We start from the raw sequence: 26,375 nt of genomic DNA, 5'->3' as shown, positions 1-26,375 counted from the left end.
AGAGGGGCTGGGGAAGAGGGGCTGGGGAAGAGGGGCTGGGGCAGAAAGGCTGAGGGGAAGGGGCTGGGGCAGAGGGGCTGGGGCAGAGGGGCTGGGGAAGAGGGGCTGAGGAAGAGGGGCTGGGGCAGAGGGGCTGGGGAAGAGGGGCTGGAGAAGAGGGGCTGAGGAAGAGGGGCTGGGGAAGAGGGGCTGGGGAAGAGGGGCTGGGGCAGAGGGGCTGGGGCAGAGGGGCTGGGGCAGAGGGGCTGGGGCAGAGGGGCTGGGGCAGAGGGGCTGGGGAAGAGGGGCTGGGGAAGAGGGGCTGGGGCAGAGGGGCTGGGGAAGAGGGGCTGGGGAAGAGGGGCTGGGGCAGAGGGGCTGGGGAAGAGGGGCTGGGGAAGAGGGGCTGGGGCAGAAAGGCTGAGGGGAAGGGGCTGGGGCAGAGGGGCTGGGGCAGAGGGGCTGGGGCAGAGGGGCTGGGGCAGAGGGGCTGGGGCAGAGGGGCTGGGGCAGAGGGGCTGGGGCAGAAAGGCTGAGGGGAAGGGGCTGGGGAAGAGGGGCTGGGGAAGAGGGGCTGGGGCAGAGGGGCTGGGGCAGAGGGGCTGGGGCAGAGGGGCTGGGGCAGAGGGGCTGGGGAAGAGGGGCTGGGGCAGAGGGGCTGGGGAAGAGGGGCTGGGGCAGAGGGGCTGGGGAAGAGGGGCTGGGGAAGAGGGGCTGGGGCAGAGGGGCTAGGGCAGAGGGGCTGGGGCAGAGGGGCTGAGGCAGAGGGGCTGGGGAAGAGGGGCTGGGGAAGAGGGGCTGGGGAAGAGGGGCTGGGGCAGAGGGGCTGGGGCAGAGGGGCTGAGGAAGAGGGGCTGGGGCAGAGGGGCTGGGGAAGAGGGGCTGGAGAAGAGGGGCTGAGGAAGAGGGGCTGGGGAAGAGGGGCTGGGGAAGAGGGGCTGGGGCAGAGGGGCTGGGGAAGAGGGGCTGGGGAAGAGGGGCTGGGGCAGAAAGGCTGAGGGGAAGGGGCTGGGGCAGAGGGGCTGGGGCAGAGGGGCTGGGGAAGAGGGGCTGAGGAAGAGGGGCTGGGGCAGAGGGGCTGGGGAAGAGGGGCTGGAGAAGAGGGGCTGAGGAAGAGGGGCTGGGGAAGAGGGGCTGGGGAAGAGGGGCTGGGGCAGAGGGGCTGGGGCAGAGGGGCTGGGGCAGAGGGGCTGGGGCAGAGGGGCTGGGGCAGAGGGGCTGGGGAAGAGGGGCTGGGGAAGAGGGGCTGGGGCAGAGGGGCTGGGGAAGAGGGGCTGGGGAAGAGGGGCTGGGGCAGAGGGGCTGGGGAAGAGGGGCTGGGGAAGAGGGGCTGGGGCAGAAAGGCTGAGGGGAAGGGGCTGGGGCAGAGGGGCTGGGGCAGAGGGGCTGGGGAAGAGGGGCTGGGGAAGAGGGGCTGAGGAAGAGGGGCTGGGGAAGAGGGGGCTGGGGCAGAAAGGCTGAGGGGAAGGGGCTGGGGCAGAGGGGCTGGGGAAGAGGGGCTGGGGAAGAGGGGCTGGGGAAGAGGGGCTGGGGAAGAGGGGCTGAGGAAGAGGGGCTGGGGAAGAGGGGCTGAGGAAGAGGGGCTGGGGAAGAGGGGCTGGGAAGAAAGGCTGGGGAAGAGGGGCTGAGGAAGAGGGGCTGGGGAAGAGGGGCTGAGGAAGAGGGGCTGGGGAAGAGGGGCTGGGGAAGAGGGGCTGAGGAAGAGGGGCTGGGGAAGAGGGGCTGGGGAAGAGGCGCTGGGGAAGAGGGGCTGGGGAAGAGGGGCTGAGGAAGAGGGGCTGGGGAAGAAGGGCTGGAGAAGAGGGGCTGGGGCAGAGGGGCTGGGGAAGAGGGGGTGGGGAAGAGGGGCTGGGGAAGAGGGGTTGGGGAAGAGGGGCTGGGGAAGAGGGGCTGGGGAAGAGGGGCTGGGGAAGAGGGGCTGGGGAAGAGGGGCTGGGGAACAGGGGCTGGGGAAGAGGGGCTGGGGAACAGGGGCTGGAGAAGAGGGGCTGGGGTAGAGGGGCTGGGGAAGAGGGGCTGAGGAAGAGGGGCTGGGGAACAGGGGCTGGAGAAGAGGGGCTGGGGAAGAGGGGCTGGGGAAGAGGGGCTGAGGAAGAGGGGCTGGGGAAGAGGCGCTGGGGAAGAGGGGCTGGGGAAGAGGTGCTGGGGAAGAGGGGCTGAGGAAGAGGGGCTGGGGAAGAGGGGCTGGAGAAGAGGGGCTGGGGCAGAGGGGCTGGGGAAGAGGGGTTGGGGAAGAGGGGCTGGGGAAGAGGGGCTGAGGGGAAGGGGCTGGGGCAGAGGGGCTGAGGAAGAGGGGCTGAGGAAGAGGGGCTGGGGAAGAGGGGCTGGAGAAGAGGGGCTGGGGCAGAGGGGCTGGGGAAGAGGGGTTGGGGAAGAGGGGCTGGGGAAGAGGGGCTGTGGAAGAGGGGCTGGGGAACAGGGGCTGGAGAAGAGGGGCTGGGGAAGAGGGGCTGGGGAAGAGGGGCTGAGGAAGAGGGGCTGGGGAAGAGGCGCTGGGGAAGAGGGGCTGAGGAAGAGGGGCTGGGGAAGAGGGGCTGGAGAAGAGGGGCTGGGGCAGAGGGGCTGGGGAAGGGGGTTGGGGAAGAGGGGCTGGGGAAGAGGGGCTGGGGAAGAGGGGCTGAGGAAGAGGGGCTGGGGAAGAGGCGCTGGGGAAGAGGGGGCTGGAGAAGAGGGGCTGAGGAAGAGGGGCTGGGGAAGAGGGGCTGGAGTGGAGGGGCTGGGGAAGAGGGGCTGGGGAAGAGGGGCTGAGGAAGAGGGGCTGGGGAAGAGGGGCTGGGGCAGAAAGGCTGAGGGGAAGGGGCTGGGGCAGAGGGGCTGGGGAAGAGGGGCTGGGGAAGAGGGGCTGAGGAAGAGGGGCTGGGGAAGAGGCGCTGGGGAAGAGGGGCTGAGGAAGAGGGGCTGGGGAAGAGGGGCTGGAGAAGAGGGGCTGGGGCAGAGGGGCTGGGGAAGAGGGGTTGGGGAAGAGGGGCTGAGGAAGAGGGGCTGGGGCAGAGGGGCTGGGGAGGAGGGGCTGGGGCGGAGGGGCTGGGGAAGAGGGGCTGGGAAGAAAGGCTGGGGCAGAGGGGCTGGGGAAGAGGTGCTGGGGAAGAGGGGCTGGGGAACAGGGGCTGGAGAAGAGGGGCTGGGGGAGAGGGGCTGGGGAAGAGGGGCTGGGGAAGAGGGGCTGGAGAAGAGGGGCTGGGGAAGAGGGGCTGGGGAAGAGGGGCTGGAGAAGAGGGGCTGGGGAAGAGGGGCTGGGGAAGAGGGGCTGGGGAAGAGGGGCTGGGGCAGAGGGGCTGGAGAAGAGGGGCTGGGGAAGAGGGGCTGGAGAAGAGGGGCTGGGGAAGAGGGGCTGGGGAAGAGGGGCTGGAGAAGAGGGGCTGGGGAAGAGGGGCTGGGGCAGAGGGGCTGGACAAGAGGGGCTGGGGCAGAGGGGCTGGGGCAGAGGGGCTGGAGAAGAGGGGCTGGGGCAGAGGGGCTGGGGCAGAGGGGCTGGAGAAGAGGGGCTGGAGAAGAGGGGCTGGAGAAGAGGGGCTGGAGAAGAGGGGCTGGAGAAGAGGGGCTGGGGAAGAGGGGCTGGGGGAGAGGGGCTGGGGCTATCGTGGTCTCCACAATGACAGTAGGTGGAAACGCTACCTTTCATTCCACTCAGTATAAATGGTGTAATCTATCAGTTCTGCCATTCAGGGTGATTGATTAGACGCTGTCACAGGCTGTAAAGTGACACATTAGAATAGTTTGTTTAACAATGCCTGTAGCTAGCTGGTATGGGGCCGTTGGCTGCTGCCTGCCTAGCTGCCACACAGCAATGATTAATGTGTTGTCAGCCTGTAATCCCACACCCACGCTTAATGAGGCAGGAATGTATCATCTTTACAGAGTGGCAGATGTCAGGAGAGGGAAAGGAATCCAAGTGGTTGGAAACAATATACTTTTTCTCGCCGCGCCTGACATGTCTGACAAGCTTTAAAAGCCACAAAGAGGGCCTGTGTAAGCACAAACTTCATTTGAGGGGACTTTCATTTTGGCATCTTCCCCTCCCTCCCCCCTCCCCCCCTCCCTCCCGAAAGTCAACAACTGCTATTGAGAGCAGAGAGTTTCCCATACAGATGCAGGATCTTAATTTGACCAGTTTCTCACAGCAGTAAATTAATCCTGCAGAAAAAGTAAATGTGAATTATTGTGTGTATAATTAATGGACATTTTGTGTTGTGGTTGATACATTTTTAGTTAGGCCAAATCAAGTCTGACATTTTAAAGTGGAAATTACAAACTATAGAAGCCTTATTTAAAACTCCTGCAACAACAGGGTGATCTAATTAAGATGCTACAACTGTAGCTCCACATCGGCCTCCGAGTGACTCACCAAAGCAAATGTTTTTTTTTTTAAACCTACTATACCCTTATAGTTAAAAGTCAATACAAGGACATTATGTCAATCATCACTTTTGTTAAATGAGTTTTAGGATCCCCATACACATGATATAGGCATACAGCTCATTCTGTTTACTACACTGAAGACAATAATCAAAATAATAATTTAAAAACCACAAAAACACACATATCCTCCAATCCTAATCAAACAGATTATGAGCTATACAGTTGCAACATGATGCGTATCAGCATGAAGACATACTAATAACTCACAGAGGTACCATTTGCATTGTCTGATGAAATCTTAGGCAGGATTACTATAACGACGCTGACTAGACCTGGAATGCTCCCGCACATTGGCTAACCGGGCTATCTGCATTGTGTCCCGCCACCCGCCAACCCCTCTTTTACACTACTGCTACTCTCTGTTTATCATATATGCATAGTCACTTTAACTATACATTCATGTACATACTACCTCAATTGGGCCGACCAACCAGTGCTCCCGCACATTGTCTAACCGGGCTATCTGCTTTGTGTCCTGCCACCCACCACCCGCCAACCCCTCTTTTACGCTGCTGCTACTCTCTGTTCATCATATATGCATAGTCACTTTAACCATATCTACATGTACATACTACCTCAATCAGCCTGACTAACCGGTGTCTGTATGTAGCCTCGCTACCTTTATAGCCTCACGACTGTATGTAGCCTCACTACTGTATATAGCCTCGCTACTGTTATTCTTCACTGTCTTTTTACTGTTGTTTTATTTCTTTACTTACCTACTGTTCACCTGATACCTTTTTTGCACTGTTGGTTAGAGCCTGTAAGTAAGCATTTCACTATAAGGTTACCTGTTGTATTCAGCACACGTGACAAATAAACGGTGTTTTGATTTGAGACTACAGAGGAAATTAAGGATCTAACTGCTTAATTAACAATAGCAACTCTGGTACTTTTTGCATTCATGTGAAACTGAAATGTTGACTAAACAGTAATTCCCCTATCAACTAAAGGAGATATACAATGTGTTCGGAAAAGTATTCAGACCACATGACTTTTTCCACATGTTGTTACTGCCAAGGGGCAGGTAGTCTAATGGTTGGAGCGTTGGGCCAGTAACCGAAAGGTTGCTGGATTGAATCCCCATGCTGAAAAGGTAGAAATCTGTGGTTCTGCCCCTGAACAAGGCAGTGAACCCACTGTTCCCTGGTATGCCGTCATTGTAAGAATTTATAAATAAGAATAAAGAAGAATTTGTTCTTAACTGACTTGCCTAGTTAAATAAAAAATAGAAACAATTATTGTAAAATTAATTTAAAAACAATAATCTACATATAATTCCCCATAATAGGGTAGCCTAGTGGTTAGACTAGTAACCGGAAGGTTGCAAGTTCAAACCCCCGAGCTGGTACAAATCTGTCGTTCTGCCACTGAACAGGCAGTTAACCCACTGTTCCTAGGCCGTCATTGTAAATAAGAATTTGTTCTTAACTGACTTGCCTAGTAAAATAAAGGTAAAATAAAAAAATAATGACAAAGCAAAAACATGTTTTTAGACATTTTTGCAAATTTATTTCAAATTAAAAAACAGAAATATTTACACAAGTATTCAGACCCTTTGCTATGAGACTCAAAATTGAGATCAGGTGTATCCTGTTTCCATGAATCATCCTTGAGATGTTTCTACAACTTGATTGGAGTCAACCTGTGGTAAATTCAATTGATTGGACAAGATTTAGAAAGGCACATACCAGTCTATATAAGGTCCCACAGGTGACAGTGCATGTTAGAGCAAAATCCAAGCCATAAGGTCGAAGGATATGTCCGTAGAGCTCCGAGACAGGATTGTGTCAAGGCACCTATCTGGGGAAGGGTACCAAAACATTTCTGCAGCATTGAATGCCTCCATCATCCTTAAATGGAAGAAGTTTGGAACTCTTCCTAGAGCTGGCCGCCCGGCCAAACTGAGCAATCAGGGAAGAAGGGCTTTTGTCAGTGAGGTGACCAAGAACCTGATGGTCACTCTGACAGAGCTCCAGAGTTCTGTGGAGATGGAAGAACCTTCCAGAAAGACAACCATATCTGCAGCACTCCACCAATCAGGCCTTTATGGTAGAGTAGACAGATGGAGGCCACTCCTCAGTAAAAAGCACATGAAAGCCTGATTGGAGTTTGCCAAAAGGCACCTAAAGACTCTCAGACCATGAGAAACAAAATTCTGTGGTCTGATGAAACCAAGATTGAACTCTTTGGCCTGAATATCAAGTGTCACATCTTGAGGAAACCTGGCACCATCCCTACGGTGAAGCGTGGTGGTGACAGCATCATGCTGTGGGGATATTTTTCAGTGGCAGGGAATGATAGACTAGTCAGGATCGAGGGAAAGATGAACGGAGAAAAGTACAGAGAGATCCTTGATGAAAAGTTTCTCCAGAGCGATCAGGACCTCAGACTGTGGACGAAGGTTCACCTTCCAACAGAACAACAACCCTAAGCACACAGCCAAAACAATGCAAGAGTGGCTTTGGGACAAGTCTCTGAATGTCCTTGATTTGCCAAGCAAGAGCCCGGATTGGAACCCAATTGAACATCTTTGGGGAGACCTGAAAATAGCTGTGCAGCGATGCTCCCCATCCAACTTGACAGAGCTTGAGAGGATCTGCAGAGAAGAATGGGAGAAACTCCCCAAATACAGGTGTGCCAAGCTTGTAGCGTCATACCCAAGAAGACTCAAGGATGTAATCCCTGCCAAAGACGCTTCAAAGTACTGAGTAAAGGGTCTGAATACTTATGTAAATGTGATATCAGTTTTTATTTTATTTTTAATACTTAAGCAAAAATGTCAAAAAACCTTTGCATTTTCATTACGGGGTATTTTGTGTAGATTGAAGGAAAAAAACTAATTAATACATTTTAGAAGAAGTCTAAAGTAACATGTGGAAAAAGTCAAGGGGTCTGAATACTTTCCGAATGCACTGTATAATAGATAAATTATCCATCTCTGACAGAGAGATCCAGCTCCTGGTATAACCCAGGGAAACATCATTAGCTACAGACCCAAGTCCTTCAGAACCCAACCATCTGTCTCTCATTAGCCTGGCAACAGATCTTCATTACAAGGGACTAACGCAGACACAATCACCAGAGCTATAGTTATGCATTAGATAAACAGGCTGTCAATGTCAACTAGTCAATCTTAACCCAACTCAAGTGTTGTTGATATGAGAAGGAAATACCAGAATACAGGCTCGTTCAGTGTATGTTTGAAAAGGACCATAACGGAAATAAGGAAAAACCTCTGTTTTATAATCAATTATGTTAAATCACTTTGGTGGTTTGAATTGCATTTTTTTAAATGTCAACATCAATCTAGCCCTCTAGAATAACTGTTTCTGCATACAGTATAACTTGGAGGGTTTTGTGGGGGTGTGAGGTAAAATGAGAAGGGATCAGTTTGAGCGAGAGAGAGACCTGTTGCCACAAGAAGGTATAATGATGGGACGGTAGGTCGGAAGTAGGTGCAGGTGAAACGTTTTAATATAACAACAAAACCAAGAACACGACACTATCACAACGCCGATACACAGGAACAATACCAACTGGTGAGTGAACATGGGAGAGTGACATGAAGGGGAGGAAATTATGAAGGTAATGGAGTCTAGGTGTGATCCATAATGATGAGTGCCAGGTGTGTGCGATGATTCCCAGGACTGGTGGTTAGTATTCTGGCGACATCACGCCGGAGCAGATGTGACAGTACTGCGCGGCTCCTGCCGCAGGGCAATGCCGACCAGGAGGACGACCCCGGGGACATGGAGCGGGTCTATCTGGGCAGCAAAGTTGGAAATCACGGATGATGTTGGAATCCAGAATTTCCTCCACTGGAACCCAACAACACTCCTCATGGCCATACCCCTCCCAGTCCAGCAGAGATCTGACAGCATTCGCCGGACTGCTCTCGGTGTCCAGGGTGGTTGATGGGGTTGTCGTGGGGGACAACATCAGCTAGAGGACCAGGAACCACTGGCCTGAGAAGGGAAACAAGGGTGTGATACGGTCGTGACTGGGCAGTTGTAACCTATACGTCACCTCGTTGGAAGGGAGTCAACCCAGTGGAGGAGTGACGCAGCAAATTCTGGGCGTACTCTGCCCGTGGAAGGAATCGTGCCCACTCACCCTGCCGGTCCAGACAGTGACTCCTCGGGAACCTCCCCAGCTCCTGGTTCATCCTCTCCACCTACTCGTTGGACTGAGGCCAGTACCCGGAAGTGAGACTGACCACGACCCTGAGCTTCTCCACGAAGGCCCTCCATACTTGTGATGTGACTTGGGGGCCACGATCAGAGACGATGTCCTTCAGAAGGCCATAATGCCGTAAGACCTGCTGGAAGAGTGCCTCAGCGACCTGGAGGGCAGTGGTTAGACCAGGAAGAGGGATTAAACGACATGACTTAGAAAATCTATCCACTACCAGCAGAATGGTGGTGAAACCTTTAGTTACAAAGTCAATGGATAGAGAGCAGGGTCACTGAGCACAGGAAGCGGAAGGAGATTCCCTGCTCAAGCATTCAGAGGAGACTTAGTTTGGGCACACCGAACAGGAGTTGACATGGCGTAGGATGTCACACTAAGGTGGGCCACCAGTATATCTCAGCGATGGAGTGGATGATGTGAGAAATACCTGGATGTCCAGGGACGATTGCTGTGTGTGCCCAGGTCAGCAGCCGATCCCTTATGCCTGTGGGAATGTATGTAGATGCGCTCGGGAGGACAGTTCAGGGGAACGGGCTACCTCTCCAGAGCCTGGCGGATGTCCACATCTACGTTCCAGACCGCAGGAGCTACAACTTGGGAGGATGGGAAGCAGGTACTCCTGCATTCAGGTGACCAGTCTGTGATTTTCATTCTCAAACATTAAAAGGTGGGGTTATGGTGTTGAAGCCAAGGGAGGCCGAGGCTGATCTTGTGAACTGGTGATGAAGAAGGTGATATTCTCTTGATTGGACTCCACGGTGAGAATTAGTTGTTGGGTGATGGTTCCGGATCCGAGAGGGCGACAGTCGAGACCTTAAACCGGAAAATGGGAGGAGAGCGTGTAGGTAGTAATATTGAGAGGAGGCAAGGGTCAACCAGAGTGATGGGTACATAAAAGAGTCTAACAGGAAGAGCAGTGAATCCCGGATTCTGAAGTAACGGACACCGCTGGTGCTTGTGCCCTCCCTGGCCACAGTACAGACAGAGCCCCAGGTAATCTTGTTGTTAATCCCACCAAAGTGTCCGATTTCAAATAGGCTTTACAGCGAAAGCACCACAAACGATTATGTTAGGTCACCGCCAAGTCACAGAAAAATACAGCCATTTTCCCAGCCAAAGAGAGGAGTCACAAAAAGCACAACTAGAGATAAAATTAATAATCACTAACCTTTGATGACCTTCATCAGATGACACTCATAGGACTTCATGTTACATAATACATGTATGTTTTGTTCGATAAAGTGCATATTTATATAAAAAAATGTTAGTATACATTGGCACGTTATGTTCACTAGTTCCAAAAACATCTGGTGACATTGCAGAGAGCCACATCAGCTTACAGAAATACTCATTATAAATGTTGATGAAAATACAAATGTTAGATATGGAAATATAGATAAACTTCTCCTTAATGCAACCGCTGTGTTAGATTTCAAAAAAGCTTTACGGAAAAAGCAAACGATGCAATAATCTGAGAACGGCGCTCAGAAAACAAATAGATATATCCGCCATGTTGGAGTCATGTTGGAAATAACATTATAAATATTCACTTACATTTGACGATCTTCATCAGAATGCACTCACAGGAATCTCAGTTCAAACATTTAATGTGGATTTGTTCGATAATGTCCATCATTTATGTCCAAATAGCTACTTTTGTTAGTGCGTTTGGTAAACAAATCCAAAGTCACGAAGCGCATTCACTAGTTGCAGACAAAATGTCAAAAAGTTCCATTATTGTCCGTAGAAACATGTCAAACGATGTATGGAATCAATCTTAAGGATGTTTTTAACATAAAACTTCAATAATATTCAATCCAGAGAATTCCTTTGTCTTCAGAAAAGCAAAGGAGCACGAGCTACCTCTCATGTGAAATGCGTGTAACCATCACGTGACTGCTGGCAGACCTCTGACTCAATCTTCTCTCATTCTCTGCCCCTTCACAGTAGAATCCTCAAACAAGTTTCTAAAGACGGTTGACATGTAGTGGAAGCCTTAGGAAGTGCAACTCAGCCTCTATTGAATACACAGTGGGATATTGGTTGAGTTGAAAATCGACCAACCTCAGATTTCCCACTTCCTGTTTGGATTTTTTTCTCAGGGTTTTGCCTGCCATATGAGTTCTGTTATACTCACAGACATCATTCAAACAGTTTTAGAAACTTCAGAGTGTTTTCTATCCAATACTAATAATAATGTGCATATATTAGCAACTGGGACTGAGAAGCAGGTAGTTTACTCTGGGCACCTTTTCATCCAAGCTACTCAATACTGCCCCTGTAGCCATAAGAAGTTAAGGCATGTCAGTTAGGACATCTACTTTGTGCATGACACAAGTCATTTTTTCCAACAACTGTTTACAGAGAGATTATTTCATTTATAATTCACTGTATCACAATTCCAGTTTGTCAGAAGTTCACATACACTAAGTTGACTATGCCTTTAAACAGCTTGGAATAAAATGTAAATTAATTACTTAAAAATCATACAATGTGATTTTCTGGATTTTTGTTTTAGATTCCGTCTCTCACTGTTGAAGTGTACATATGATAACATTTACAGACCACTACATGCTCTGTAAGTAGGAAAACCTGCAAAATCGGCAGTGTATCAAATACTTATTCTCCATACTGTATGTTGGTAAAGTATGATCAATGGTGTTAAGGGACAGTTTAATTTGAGTGGAAACGTTATATTTGACAGCCTTTTCCTTTGTCTTAAAGAGACAGATCCTAGAGCAGCAACAATGCAGAAGGAAGAACATTAACATTCTCATTGGCTTATTATCATTATTGTATCTGGTACAGTTCTGGAACATGATGTACTTTTCTGATGCTAAAACCTCAAGCTCAATATTATGATAATGATAAAGAAGTCTACAAATACTTGGATTTTACTGACGTGAATAAAAGTAGCAGAGCTTATGCAAGCATTATTATTATTTGTCAAATTTGTTTAAAAAAATGTATTTAAAATACAGGGGGAAAAAAGACCACATTATTATTGCCCAGCCTTGGACAGCTTTCAGTCGGGACTCAAACTAAAACACTAAATGCATGAGACATCGAGACAAGAAACGGTTCACCACAATGGCATTGTCCCCATTTTCTTCATACCAAAACCCAGAGAGGAACATCTGTAAATATAAAAGCAGTACCAGTCAGAAACACTATCCGAGCCCTTAAAAACATCTATTGGTTTTTATACGGAAATTCATTTAAAGGTGCTTTAAAGTAGTACAGTGTGTTTATGATGCCTGTGATATGATTTATAAGAATACTGAGTCACTCCCTCTGATTACTGTTGTTTGCATGCAACGTTGCCCTCGCCGTGACCTCACAAGTCACAGCTACCAAAACGCATAAAATGCAGAACTTTTCCCTCTGTTTTCAAAGCTGGTTGGTCCAAACACTGAGTGAATGAGCCGACCCTGAGCTGACCCTGAGCCGACACTTCAGGTCCATAGACTGTAAGAACCGACAGACAACAGAGGGAGACTGTGTGATCCATGCTGTCCCTTCATGTGTTTCAGTTTCTGACTGAAGAGTGCAGGGAGAGAGAGTCAGAAAGTAGTGCTGGATATTTCCTGTTGCCTAAACACTTGAAACAAAAACCTCAATAACAAGATGATTATAGAGACGTACTATAACAAGCATGAATGGTCATGTTCTGAACTGGCCTGTCACAATTAAAAGAGATTCATCTCTGTTATGGCTCTGTTGTTTTCAGTGAATTGCATTGTCTGGAGTCCATCAGAAGGCCGTCCATAACATGAATCAACAATGCCCAAACACGGCGAGCAGTATTGTGTGGTATGTCACGCTTAAACATCTGGTTGCTTTTTTTCTGGAAACTTTTTCTGTATTTTCTTTTTTCCATATGTAGAAGCTGTATAACCTGTAAAGTATCCGTCACTAAATCGTATTATTCTTAATACCTATTTACTAAATTGTATTTTTCTTAACACATGTTACTTCAAAATTAAGAACAGTGTATCATAAATATCAACAATGTCTCAAAGGATAACAATGATGTACTTTAATCAATCTATATCCAAACCTTATGTGAGAATGGAAAAGAAAACATCCAGTAATTGAGTGTTAGCACAAGCTAGTCTGAGGCCAATACAGGGTAGGACTCATGACATGGAAACACATCATCTATCATTAGAGTTGCAAAAATCTAATTGGATGTTCTGCTTATTCCCTACTGATTCTGGACATTTTTAACCAGATTTTCTGGAAAACCAGGAAATGTAGGAAAATGTATTGGAGTTTTGCTCCTCTATTCACCACATTGTCCTGACTTATAACCTATACAGAAGCAGAGCAAAGAAAACATTGGACATGATAATAATAATAACCTTTACTTAACTAGGCAAGTCAGTTAAGAACAAATTCTTATTTACAATGACAGCCTACACCGGCCAAACCCGGACAACGCTGGGCCAATTGTGCGCTGCCCTTTGGGACTCCCAATCACGGCCGCTTGTGATACAACCTAGATTCGAACCAGGGTGTCTGTAGTGATGCCTCAAGCATTGAGGTGCAGTGCCTTAGACTGCTGCACCCCTCAGGAGCCCCAAAAGTAATAATATAATTGAAATATTTTCATAAATCTGGAAATATATCAATTACCAGGCTGAGAGAAAACAGTATGATAAACTTGCTTTCACATCAATCTGTTTGGTATTATGTTCTTGTTGAGAAGCATGTTGGTTAGGACCAGTTGGTTAGGAGCACGTAAAATGTCAGCCCCCCCCTCCATCATTATTCTACCATCCATTCTATCGCATGTTGTTTGTTATGTTTGAAGATTAGTAAATGCGAAAAATGCCACAAGATCATGTGTAGGCCTATAATACACAATCATGGCTCTCAAATCATGTGGTCTACTTCAGATATTTGGACTGCTTTCCTCTGTGCAAACTTAAAGTGAACCACTGCAGAGTAAAGCAGGTTAACATCAGTGGAGGGAAAAACAGAATTGAAAAGAACCACTTGAGGACTTTCCTGGCTCTGTCACTGTCGATTCCACTGAAGAGCCGTCACCCTGAGAGCAAGGGCTCATGGGAGACGAGAGCTGGCTCTAACTGCCCAGCGACACAGTCTGCTTCACATTACATGCAGGATGTGGGGAGAAAAACTCATGTCCTGGGCTCTAATATCAAGTCAAACTCTCTAACCGAGCAAACTGTAGTGACATCCATGGAACCATTATACCCCTGACGTAGCTACCAAGCTGTGTTTAGTGGTAGGGGACTGAGCGTTTACTTCCTTCACTGTGAAATGTACTTTAACATGCAGGACATGGAGTAAAATCTTATAATACCGGTCAAATCCGACATGGCCTCCCTGAGTGGTGCCCAGGATTGCAGAAATACAGAACGGGATTTCAGAGTGTTTTGATAGACCTGGTCAGTTTAACTCAAGGTTTCAACAACATTATGAGGGCTTGGTGGTGGTGAAGCAGGGTATTTTCTCCAGGCCAGAGCAGTCTAAATGTCTCTATGCGGTCTAGAGCCATCGCATTCCATGACCTTCGAGTCCTCAAAGAGAATTATCACATTATGGCATTCCAACACGCCCAATTTCCCAAAATACAGCTCAAGGCATTCCCACTCTCTGCATCGCTCTTCTCTGTGTCTGTCTGTCTGTTGCGGTCTGGGAAAAACACTTCAATGGTCTTCACTCAATTTACTTGTTTATTTCAGGAATTTGGCCATCCCTCTTCCCTCTTCTGTCTCATACTCCCTTTGATTCTATTAGTCTCTCTCTCTACTTTACAAAAAGATGCCCTCCCTCCCTCCCTCCCTCCCTCCCTCCCTCCCTCCCTCCCTCCCTCCCTCCCTCCCTCCCTCCCTCCCTCCCTCCCTCCCTCCCTCCCTCCCTCCCTCCCTCCCTCCCTCCCTCCCTCCCTATCTGTCTCTCTCTCTCTCTCTCTCTCTGTTTGTCCCATTGCTCATCCTCTCCACTCAGGAAATCCAATAAGACAGAGACCCAATCACGCTGTCTTCATAACTATGGTGGAGGAAGATGACCTCCCTAGCTAGAGTCATAAACATAAACAACAACACAATGAGACACTGAGGGTGTTATGTATTTCTAAGGCCAAGTGGTGCATGAAAATACACTAAATTATCCTCAGGCAGACAACTTATCCACACATAAAACTACTTTTACTGCACTTACTGTGTTTTATACGATTTTGCTGGGCATAGTCTAAAGGCCATACTAAAGTACAGTACATGTTCTATCTTAAATTGATCACTGTTGTCGCAGATACCTTTCCTGCACAGCAGGAAATGCAAATTGTAGTCTATTCAAGGTTCAGAAAGGTTTTTAACGTTTGTAATTTCCACTTTAAAAAAAAGTCCATTAATTATTATACAAATAATAATTCAAATTTCCTGTTGCTGTAGGATTATTTTCCTGCTGTGAGAAACTGGTCAAATTAAGATAGCATACGTGTATGATTGCATAATACCAATATAGGTTTGACATTGACATCACCCAACGCTGAACAGAGTTGATCTTACAACAAATACATCAAATACAAAAAATACATCAGTCTTATACCAGATAGGACTTGTTTTTTACATGCGTGCTATCTCTAAATGTTCCCCCGAAAACATTGAGCAGACATCCAGCTCTCTGGACATGATTTAGTAGACTTGGAAAAAGTTCAGAATGTTGGAGAAGTGGATATAATTTAGTAGACTTGGAAAAAGTTCAGAATGTTGGAGAAGTGGATATGATTTAGTAGACTTGGAAAAGGTTAGGGCTAGACACCCTTTTCTCATCTGAATTGACAACCGCAATCTGGAGTACATCTGGGCAGCGAGGAGACTGAACCCTCGCCAGGCAAGGTGGGCCATGACGAATTGTTCCGGCTGTATGACACAGAGGAGCGGCCCATGGATCCCACTCCCATACTCCCCGCCTCCTGCCTGGTGGCGCCGGTAGTGTGGGAGCTGGACGCGGACATTGAGCAGGCTTTATGTGCAGAGCCCGCTCCCCTCCAGTGTCCAGCTGGGTGTCTGTACGTTCCGTCTGCTGTCCGCGACCATCTGATCTATTGGGCCTCCTACCCTCCTCTGGTCATCCTGCAATAGCTCAGACGGTGCGCTGTCTTAGTGGGAAGTACTGGTGGCCCACTTTGGCTAAGGATGTGAGGGTTTATGTTTCCTCCTGCTCGGTGTGCGCCCAGTGTAAGGCTCCTAGGCATCTGCCCAGAGGTAAGTTACAACTCTTACCCGTTCCACAACAGCCGTGGTAGCACCTGTCGATAGATTTCCTGACCGATCTTCCTCCCTCACAGGGTAACACCATGATCCTGGTCGTTGTGGATCGTTTTTCTAAGTCCTGTCGTCTCCTCCCGTTGCCCGGTCTCTCTACGGCCCTACAGACTGCGGAGGCCTTGTTTACACACGTCTCCGGCACTACGAGGTGCCAGAGGATATAGTGTGTGATCGGGGTCCCCAGTTCACGTCTAGGGTCTGGAGAGCGTTCATGGAACGTCTGGGGGTCTCGGTCAGCCTTACCTCAGGTTTTCACCCCGAGAGTAACGGGCAGGTGGAGAGAGTTAACCAGGATGTGGGTATGTTTCTGAGGTCCTATTGCCAGGACCGGCCGGGGGAGTGGGCAGCGTTCGTGCCCTGGGCAGCAATGGCCCAGAACTTGCTCCACCACTCCTCCACTGGCCTCTGTCCCTTCTAGTGTGTATTGGGGTATCGGCCGGTTCTGGCTCCTTGGCATCAGAGTCAGACCGAGGCTCCTGCGGTGGATGACTGGTTCCAGCATGCGGAGGAAACATGGGACGCCGCCCATGTTCACCTTCAGCATGCCGTGCTGCGCCAGAAAGTTGTCGCAGACCGTCACCGCAGTGAGGCCTCTGTGTTCGCACCGGGGGACCGGGTCTAGCTCTCGACCTGAAACCTGCCCCTCCGCCTGCCCTGTCGGAAGCTGGGTCCGCGGATTGTGGGGCCATTTAAAGTCCGGAGGAGAGTGAACGAGGTTAGTTAAAGGTTACAGCTCCCCCCAATTACCTCAGGCCGATGGTGACTGGCCCGCTCCAGGAATCCGAGGTGCGGGAGGTTCCTCCACCCCCTCTGGGCATCGAGGGGGCCCTGGCGTACTCTGTTCGTTCCATACTGGATTCGAGTACCTCGAATTGTCCGGAGGAGAGTTGATGGGTTCTGGTGGAGGACGTGTTGGATCCTTCTATGCTGTGAGACTTCCACCATCCGGAACGCCCTGCGCCTCACCCTCCGGGTCGTCCCCAGGGTCGGTTGGGGGTGGGGGACTGTCACGACTTCCGCTGAAGATGTTCCCTCTCCTTGTTCGGGCAGTGTTCGGCGGTCGACGTCACCGACCTTAGCCATCGCTGATCCATTTTTAATTTTCCATTGGTTTTGTCTTGTCTTCCATCACACCTGGTTCCAATCCCATCAATTACATGTTGTGTATTTAACCCTCTGTTTCCCATCATGTCTTTGTCAGTGATTGTTTATTGTAAGTCTATGTGTACGTCTGTACTGGTGTGCGTTGGGTTATGTTACCCATTGATTTTTGTTATTATGTTTTCCAGTGGGGTTTTTTGTAAATAAACTGCGCCGTTGGAAACACAGTTATTTCTCTCCTCCTTCTCTGCCGCCAGTGAAACACCCTTACACTCTGTGTGTGGAGTAAAGGTGGTAGAGTTTTTTCCCCCTCTGGTTGCACATTTAACATGCTAGTAGAAATTGGATAAAAAGGATGCAAGTTTCCCTGCATCCAAGTCCCCGACGACTAGGAGTGCCACCTCTGGATGAGCATTTTCTTGTTTATAGCCTTACACAGCTCATTGAGTGCGGTCTTCGTGCCAGCATCGGTTTGTGGTGGTAGATAGACAGCTACTAAAAATATAGATGAAAACTCTCTTAGTGTGTAAATAGTGTGGTCTACAGGTTATCATGAGATACTCTACCTCAGGTGAGTAAAACCTTGAGACTTCCTTAATATTAGATTGCATGCTACAGCTGTTTAAAAGTATACAGAGACCGCCACCCCTTCTATCATACCGATGCAACGTAAACCCCACCAGCTGTATGTTATTGAAGTCGTCGTTCAGCCACAACTCGGTGAAACAAAATATTTACGTTTTTAATGTCCCAGCCTTGCTCATGATTCAGTACTACACAAATATGTTTAATTATTTATTTACTAGCTAACTAAATAATAACAGGATAACATACACACTTATTACATGAGACAAAGTTCCCTAGCGGACTTTTACAAAATGGTGGCTTTTTACACAACAACATGAAAAGGGGGAAAGAGAGAGAGAAGACACTTATCGTCAATACTTTTCAGAACTATTCTCACAGTAATCATAAAGTTTGCACACAAACTGCTGCCCGTTTGGAATAAGAAACCATTCATGTATCTTCGTGAGTGCCTTTGTTTGCCGTTTATCTCTGTCGGAACCAGCCCTCCTTAGGAAGGTTGTTGGCCTTTTAGCGGCAAGCTGTATTTCTCTGATTGTCCAAAAGGGGTCTCCCCTTTCCTGTCTTCTACTATTGTTCACTCTGGAAGACAGCTAGCCAGCCGTGTCGACCTTTCCCATTGGTGATGAGCATAGTAGGGTAGTCTCACTTAGGTTCGCTTCTCAAGAAAATATTTGACTCAAATCAGCTAATCAGCTGTTTCAGTGATTGTTTGAGAGGGGGGTTTGTTTTCCCCATCGTGTTGGTATTCAGGATTTGGACCACGATGGACATGACCTGCAGCTCGCTGTGTCTCTGGTCTAAAGGAAGGTGAGTTTATTTCTTCACCTCGTGTTGAGGTTAAACGTTCCAACTATTTCAAACGTGTAGCTCCCGCCTTACGTTTCCTGGTCTAATGTTAATCTCTGTTGGTAATCATTTTAGGCACTCTGGCCAAAGGGCAGGGTTCCGTCGGTCTGACATGCTCTCTGACTTTATCGGGGTGTGGCAACTTATTTATGCACAGTTTATAGGCGATAGATTCTCTTATACCTCCTAAAATCACATTCATATCTTAACAAATGTACTTTCATCCTTTTTCATATCATATGCACAATGTATTGGATGGAAACTTGACCTATAAAGGGGATATACTTTCCAAGTTACAGTATTTCGTCCATACAATTTTTAATGACATCACAAAATGAAATCCAATATGACATTAGTTTTCTATAGCTCCCCGCTGACCATTCCCCACATTCTTGTGTTAGAATTGTTGCTCCATTATTCACATTTGACCGTGTTAAGAGTTTCGGTGGGTAAAAGTCTGTTAACAAAGAACATTCCTTGGGTTTAACACTGGGGGAAATAAAGTCTCCTTCTCCTGTAATTTACAACAGGGTGGGAACTGTCGACCATCCAGCAGCTCCCCCCCCCCCTCTGTTGGCGAGAGAGAGGCCTGGTGACGGTCATCCCCCACCTGTCTGATCTGACCCATTCTGATCAGTCATGACACTTCTTTAACCTCTGATTGTACCTTAAACATTGGTATTCAGAAACAACCACAGTATTTACACAGTAACTCACAGAAAGAGAGAGAGAGAGAGTGTGAGGGAGAAGAAAATAAATAGAGAGGAGAGAGAGAATTTAGTGAGACTAGAGAGAGTATTAATTAGTGTTAATATTTTTGTTCAGTGTAATTACTGTCCAGTGTAACTGTGCTACAGTAACTCCAGACACCAGGCTCCTGTGTTATGAAGGGACGCCCCACTGTACGAGACATAAAAGAAAACACAAATGTCTAATTACACCATCATCATCTCTTCCTCCCTAATGCCTCGTTTGTCTGCACCACTCGTTAATTGGTGACCCGCACGATTGGTCAGAAACACAAAATGTTCTGATGATGGAGCCAATTAAATGGCGGGGAGGCAGGGTGTACACGTGCCCTGCCGAGAGGGTTATGGCTGCCACATCATGCTTCATCGGACTCAAAACAACACCCCAAGAGGCAAGGACCCAAGCACGGGATGGGACATTTAGAACCACACGAGCCCAACTCTCACTCTCATCACGGTCGCTGTACCACTTTAAACAAACATCTTATAAAGGCTTTGTAGAATATTCATAGGTCTTCATAAGTCCTACATAGATACTTCACAAGTCACTTATGAGCAAAGTCCAAATACATAAAGGGTGTATGAAGTCTGTATAAAGGTTACACAGTATATTGAGTCAAAGGCTACTAAGGTGGAGAAGAAAAAACAGTGTACTGCACTGTAGAAAGTGTGTTATCTGCAGTATTTAAGTAAAGGGAGATACACATAATGGGACATTTCTATCTGATAATGTACATAGCATGTTTCGCTATTTACTCTGACACAAACACATAGAAATCAACTAGCTTGATAATGTTTAGCCATATCTAACTCTGTGACAACAGAAGCAAGCGTTGCTGCTACATTGGCAAGGCTATGTAAATATACTGTAATCCACCAAAGTGACTTTTGCCTGCCAACAAGCATTGTTAAAGCACTCTGCTTCTTTTCATATGAAGTGGATGAGCAGTGTTTTATTCTACTCCTCTAAATCTAGCAAACATGCCAGAATGGGGTTAACTTATTTCCTTGTTTTCTTTTCTTGCTCTGCCATTTGCACGTTGAATCAAGAGAAAAGAGTCATATGAACGGACACTAAAAAACTGGAATATTTTACCTGAAATTATAAATATTTCAATTTTTTCCATGGACCCTGTATTTCTACCTGATTTCTCCATGCAACCCTCAGTCTGTTCGAAACGCATCATGCCTCGTCATTGGTTGGCTTTGTTCTTACCTCCCAGACTGCTCTCAGTCTGTAAGGCCCTGGGGACCTTGGGACGGGGCAGCCTCGCTGATCCAAACAGTAAATATTTAATGACCTTGTAATTACATGGAATCAAATCTTAGCAAAGCTATTCATTTACACCCCTCTGAAAGAGGAGGGAGGGAGGAGAGGGGGAAAGGGAGATGAGGGGAGAAGGGTGAGGAGGGTTACATCTATTAAATCCCAAACTATAATTAGTCTGGCCCTAACGAGCGAGGGAGGAATAAGTGGTTGAGAAAAATGAAGCGTGTACGTGAGATGTCGCTCCGATGGCCAGCGCTGTCATACTCCACGACGCTGCTGCGACCGGACAGCCGCCCGTCCACTTTGATCTGGGCTTATGCATACGGAATGAGGTCAGACCGTGGTCACATACACAGAGAGACACACACAAGCATACACACACACACTCATTAAAGAGAGTCCCCTCAGAGGGAGGGAGAGGGGGCACTGTAAGGGCTTCTGTTCAAAGGGCTACCACACCAGGACCCCTGCAACGGGAGACTGACACTCAGACACGGATGAAGAAAGGAGGACAGGAAGGAACGAAAGAGAAGGAGGGGGGGGGGTTCACTGCTCATACACATCACTTAATTATGGTCTTAATAGGGTTAGATGGATTAGACAAATGATTGACCCCAACGCGAGGTGAGGGAACTATTAGATAATCAGCTATATCAGAGATATAGGATCTCTCTCATCACACTGCTAATGAGGGGGACTCCATTCAACCCTCTGAATGGCTGAAAAAGAAACAACTAGTTCTTTATTTCCTGATAGGTTCCATTTATTTTTTTATTTTACCTTTATTTAACCAGGCAAGTCAGTTAAGAACAAATTCTTATTTTCAATGACGGCCTAGGAACAGTGGGTTAACTGCCTGTTCAGGGGCAGAACGACAGATTTGTACCTTGTCAGCTCGGGAGTTTGAACCTTGCGGTTACTAGTCCAACGCTCTAACCACTAGGCTACCCTGCCGCCCCATAAACTGGGCAGTGAATGTTTTTTGTTGTCTCGTTATTCACTTACTGTACTCTAGTTTCTCTGGACTGGAAAGCCCTAAATATGTCTTCTCCTGGATGAAGAGCCAGTACCTCCTATCAGGAATGTAACACCTCATTCAGTTCCATACTTCAAGACACTTTATACTGTATCTAACTTTCAATTGAGATTCTCCATTGGAAGTGCTTGTTAATCCAGGGCCAGGCCTAATCTGTGTCCGGAAAAGCAGCGGTATTACAATTTAAAGCGTGCACTCACCACCATGTCTGATGACTTGGGTTTAACCACCTTCATGAAGGCTCCCCGTGCCTCAGCCTCCTGCTGTTCTGTCTTACAAACCTTCCTAGTGTCTAGGAACTTTAGGGTGGGTAGCTTGTGCAGAACAAAGTACCTGAGGAAAAACACACACACGCAAAAATGTTGGTAACACTTTTTGCTAACAGATATGACATAAAATATGATCTACAAGAGATATACTTGATGTATTATACCATGAAATGTCTCAGTTGACTGACACCAAAACATATAACACACACTTTACTTTATAGAATAGGGGAATTAACAATATCGACAGAAAAACAAACAAATGTATACATACGATGATTTGAGTAAAAAGTCCTATTATTACGATAGAAACTGAACACATCTAGTGAATACATAATCAAACCACAAGATGTGTATATATTGTAGTTAAACATCATCTTCCAGAGCTTAACAACTTGTTCATATCCACGTACAAAAGCTATTATGCAAATGAAATGACAGAAATTCCAATTTGTAAAACGGGACATATCAACAACTTGAAAAGACTACTTGTTTACTTAGTAGAGATATAATGGCGATGCCATCTATCCTTCCATGCAATAACCTTCAAAGTTGATAAAAATAAGGGCAGAAATATAAATAGAACGAAAGGAGATACGCCCCATCTGCCAGAGCTGTCATTCCTGTAACATCACAGATATCTTCTCTAAGCTTTCAGACACTATCTTTCATTGGGAGGGAGAGGAAACATCAGGTTGATAACGGCTGGGATATGGAGATGACAACAGATCCATTCAGAAAGCGGGTGGGAACAGAGGACAGCAGAGGAAGGGAGAGGAGGACAGAGGAGAGGAGGACAGAGGAGAAGAGGACAGAGGAGGGGAGAACATTGGAGAGAAGGACAGAGGAGATAAAAACAGAGGAGAGGAGAAAAGAGGAGAGGAGAACAGAGGAGAGGAGAGGAGAACAGAGGAGAACAGAGGAGAGAAGGACAGAGGGGAGGAGAACAGAGGAGAGGAGAACAGAGGAGAACAGAGCAGAGGAGAACAGAGGAGAGGAGAGCAGAGGAGAAGAGGACAGAGGAGAGCAGAGGAGAACAGAGGAGAGGAGGACAGAGAGGAGGAGGACATAGGAGAGGAGGACAGAGGAGAGGAGAACAGAGGAGAACAGAGCAGAGGAAAACATAGGAGAGGAGAGCAGAGCAGAGGAGAAGATGACAGAGGAGAGGAGAGCAGAGGAGAACAGAAGAGAGGAGGACATAGGAGAGAAGAGCAGAGGAGAGGAGGACAGAGAAGAGGAGGACAGAGGAGAGGAGAACAGAAGAGAGCAGAGGAGAGGAGGACAGAGGAGAGGATAGCAGAGGAGAGCAGAGGAGATCAGAGGAGAGGAGAACAGAGGATTGGATAACAGAGGAGAAGAGGACAGAGGAGAAGAGAGCAGAGGAGGACAGGGGAGAGAAGAGCAGAGGAGAACAGGACAGAGAGGAGGAGGACAAAGGAGAGGAGAGCAGAGGAGAGGAGGACAGAGGAGAGGAGAGCAGAGGAGAGGACAGAGGAGAGAAGGACAAGCAGAGGAGAGGACAGAGGAGAGGAGGACAAAGGAGAAGAGGACAGAGGAGAGCAGAGGAGAACAGAGGAGAGGAGGACATAGGAGAGAAGAGCAGAGGAGGACAGAGAGGAGGAGGACAGAGGAGAGGAGAACAGAGGAGAGCAGAGGAGAGGAGGACAGAGGAGTTGATAGCAGAGGAGATCAGAGGAGAGGAGAACAGAGGAGTGGAGAACAGAGGAGAATAGGACAGAGGAGAGGAGAGCAGAGAAGGACAGAGGAGAGAAGAGCAGAGCAGAGGAGGACAGAGAGGAGGAGGACAAAGGAGAGGAGAGCAGAGGAGAGGACAGAGGAGAGGAGGACAAGCTGAGGAGAGGACAGAGGAGAGGAGGAAAAAGGAGAAGAGGACAGAGGAGAGGAGAGCAGAGGAGAACAGAGGAGAGGAGGACAGAGGAGACAAGAGCAGAGGAAAGGAGGACAGAGAGGAAGAGGACAGAGGAGAGGAGAGCAGAGCAGAGGAGAGGAGGACAGAGGAGAGGAGAGCAAAGGAGAGGAGGACAGAGGAGAGCAGAGGAGAGGAGGACAGAGGAGAGGAGAGGAGAACAGAGGAGAGGAGGACAGAGGGGAAGAGGACAGAGGAGAGCAGAGCAGAGGAGGACAGAGGAGAGAAGAGCAGAGGAGAGGAGGACAGAGAGGAGGAGGACAAAGGAGAGGAGAGCAGAGCAGAGCAGAGGAGAGGAGGACAGAGGAGAGGAGAGGAGAGCAGAGGAGGACAGAGGAGAGCAGAGGTGAGGAGAACAGAGGAGGAGAGGACAGATGAGAGGAGAGCAGAGCAGAGGGGAACAGAGGAGAGGAGGACAGAGGAGAGAAGAGCAGAGGAGAGGAGGACAGAGGAGAGGAGAGGAGAGCAGAGGAGGACAGAGGAGAGCAGAGGTGAGGAGAACAGATGAGAGGAGGACAGAGGAGAGGAGAGCAGAGAAGATGAACAGAACAAACATTTCAAGGCTGGAGGTTACAGCCAAACTGAACAGAGTAACAGACATGTCAAGGCTGGAGGTTACAGCCAAACAGAACAGAGTAACATACATGTCAAGGCTGGAGGTTACAGCCAAACTGAACAGAATAACAGACATGTCAAGGCTGGAGGTTACAGCCAAACAGAACAGAGTAACAGACATGTCAAGGCTGGAGATTACAGCCAAACAGAACAGAGTAACAGACATGTCAAGGCTGGAGGTTACAGCCAAACTGAACAGAGGAACAGATATGTCAAGGCTGGAGGTTACAGCCAAACAGAACAGAGTAACAGACATGTCAAGGCTGGAGGTTACAGCCAAACTGAACAGAGTAACAGACATGTCAAGGCTGGAGGTTACAGCCAACTGAACAGAGTAACAGACATGTCAAGGCTGGAGGTTACAGCCAAACTGATCAGAGTAACAGACATGTCAAGGCTGGAGGTTACAGCCAAACTGAACAAAGTAACAGACATGTCAAGGCTGGAGGTTACAGCCAAACAGAACAGAGTAACAGACATGTCAAGGCTGGAGGTTACAGCCAAACTGAACAGAGTAACAGACATGTCAAGGCTGGAGGTTACAGCCAAACAGAACAGAGTAACAGACATGTCAAGGCTGGAGGTTACAGCCAAACAGAACAGAGGAAGAGACAGCAGCAGCAGTAGCTAAGTGATGGGTGAGGAGGGACATGGAGGATCCACGATATGGACAGAGACAGGCTCCATACAGAAGGTGATGATGGTGGTAACAGTAGGGGTGAAGATAGATAGTAAAACCAATGTCAGTATGTCAACACACTAGGATTAAAGGGAAGGGGGATATGGATTGATCTATAAACTTGTCACGACTTCTTCCGAAGTCGGAGCCTCTCCTTGTTCGGGCGGTGTTCGCCGTTGCCTGTCTACTAGCCATAGCGGATCCACTTGTTTTGTCTTTGTTTTCACACACCTGTTTTCCATTTCACAATTATTTGTGCCTGTATTTAGACCCTCTGTTTCCCCCATGGTGTTGTGCGGGATTATTCATGTTCAGTTAGGTTGATTTTGATGGCTAGTTTTTTGACGGGTGCTGTGTTCACCCGTGCGTTATCTTTACCGTCTTGTTTTGGTCAAGTGTAAATATTACCTTGTGCCTTGTTGAGTAAAGTACGTTGCTCACTCATTCTGCTCTCCTGCGCCTGACTTCATGCACCAGCTACACTTACCTTCTGACAAAACTATAAAAGATGATACAAACAGTATATTATGACTCAAGCCTGAGAACATCAGAGGGGTATAGCACAAATCAGGATGTAGGAATTCTACTGGGAACTTGCCTAAATATTCTGAAATATATTTTTATTATTTAGAAAAATAAGCTTGAAATGGGCATGGCCTACTTAATTCAACAACCAAAAACACACATCTTATATATAAAACACAGAGTTTATATTTCTTAGGTCACGTCCTGACCTTAGAGACATAAAATAGAGACATAAAAAAGCAACTATTTTTTTATGTCTCTCTGGCAGCAGGAGCTGCCAGAGCCGCCCGTCAGTCAGGAGCTGCCAGAGCCGCCCGTCAGTCAGGAGCTGCCAGAGCCGCCCGTCAGTCAGGAGCTGCCAGAGCCGCCCGTCAGTCAGGAGCTGCCAGAGCCGCCCGTCAGTCAGGAGCTGCCAGAGCCGCCCGTCAGTCAGGAGCTGCCAGAGCCGCCCGTCAGTCAGGAGCTGCCAGAGCCGCCCGTCAGTCAGGAGCTGCCAGAGCCGCCCGTCAGTCAGGAGCTGCCAGAGTCGCCCGTCAGTCAGGAGCTGCCAGAGCCACCGTCAGTCAGGGGCTGCCAGAGCTGCCCGTCAGTCAGGAGCTGCCAGAGCCGCCCGCCAGTCAGGAGCTGCCAGAGCAGCCCGCCAGTCAGGAGCTGCCAGAGCAGCCCGTCAGTCAGGAGCTGCCAGAGCCGCCCGTCAGTCAGCAGCTGCAAGAGCCGCCCGTCAGTCAGGAGCTGCCAGAGCAGCCCGCCAGTCAGGAGCTGCCGGAGCCGCCCGTCAGTCAGGAGCTGCCGGAGCCGCCCGTCAGTCAGGAGCTGCCGGAGCCGCCCGTCAGTCAGGAGCTGCCGGAGCCGCCCGTCAGTCAGGAGCTGCCGGAGCCGC

At 48.5% G+C, this 26,375-nt stretch overlaps 1 protein-coding gene across 1 annotated transcript in view; it reads right to left on the bottom strand.

The window, feature by feature from the left end:
• LOC135511171 (leucine-rich melanocyte differentiation-associated protein-like) overlaps window positions 1–26,375 on the bottom strand; it is a 485,324-nt gene that overhangs the window by 152,257 nt on the left and 306,692 nt on the right. The window contains exon 5 of the mRNA XM_064932768.1: window positions 21,684–21,816. Within this exon, the coding sequence (XP_064788840.1) occupies window positions 21,684–21,816 (133 nt within the window). The remainder of the gene's footprint in view (window positions 1–21,683; window positions 21,817–26,375) is intronic.

The sequence above is a fragment of the Oncorhynchus masou genome, chromosome 23 (genome assembly GCF_036934945.1).
Source record: "Oncorhynchus masou masou isolate Uvic2021 chromosome 23, UVic_Omas_1.1, whole genome shotgun sequence".
Classification (NCBI taxonomy): Eukaryota; Metazoa; Chordata; class Actinopteri; order Salmoniformes; family Salmonidae; genus Oncorhynchus; species Oncorhynchus masou.
Note: the sequence above shows the minus strand (reverse complement) of the source record. Positions and strands in the feature narration are given on the sequence as shown.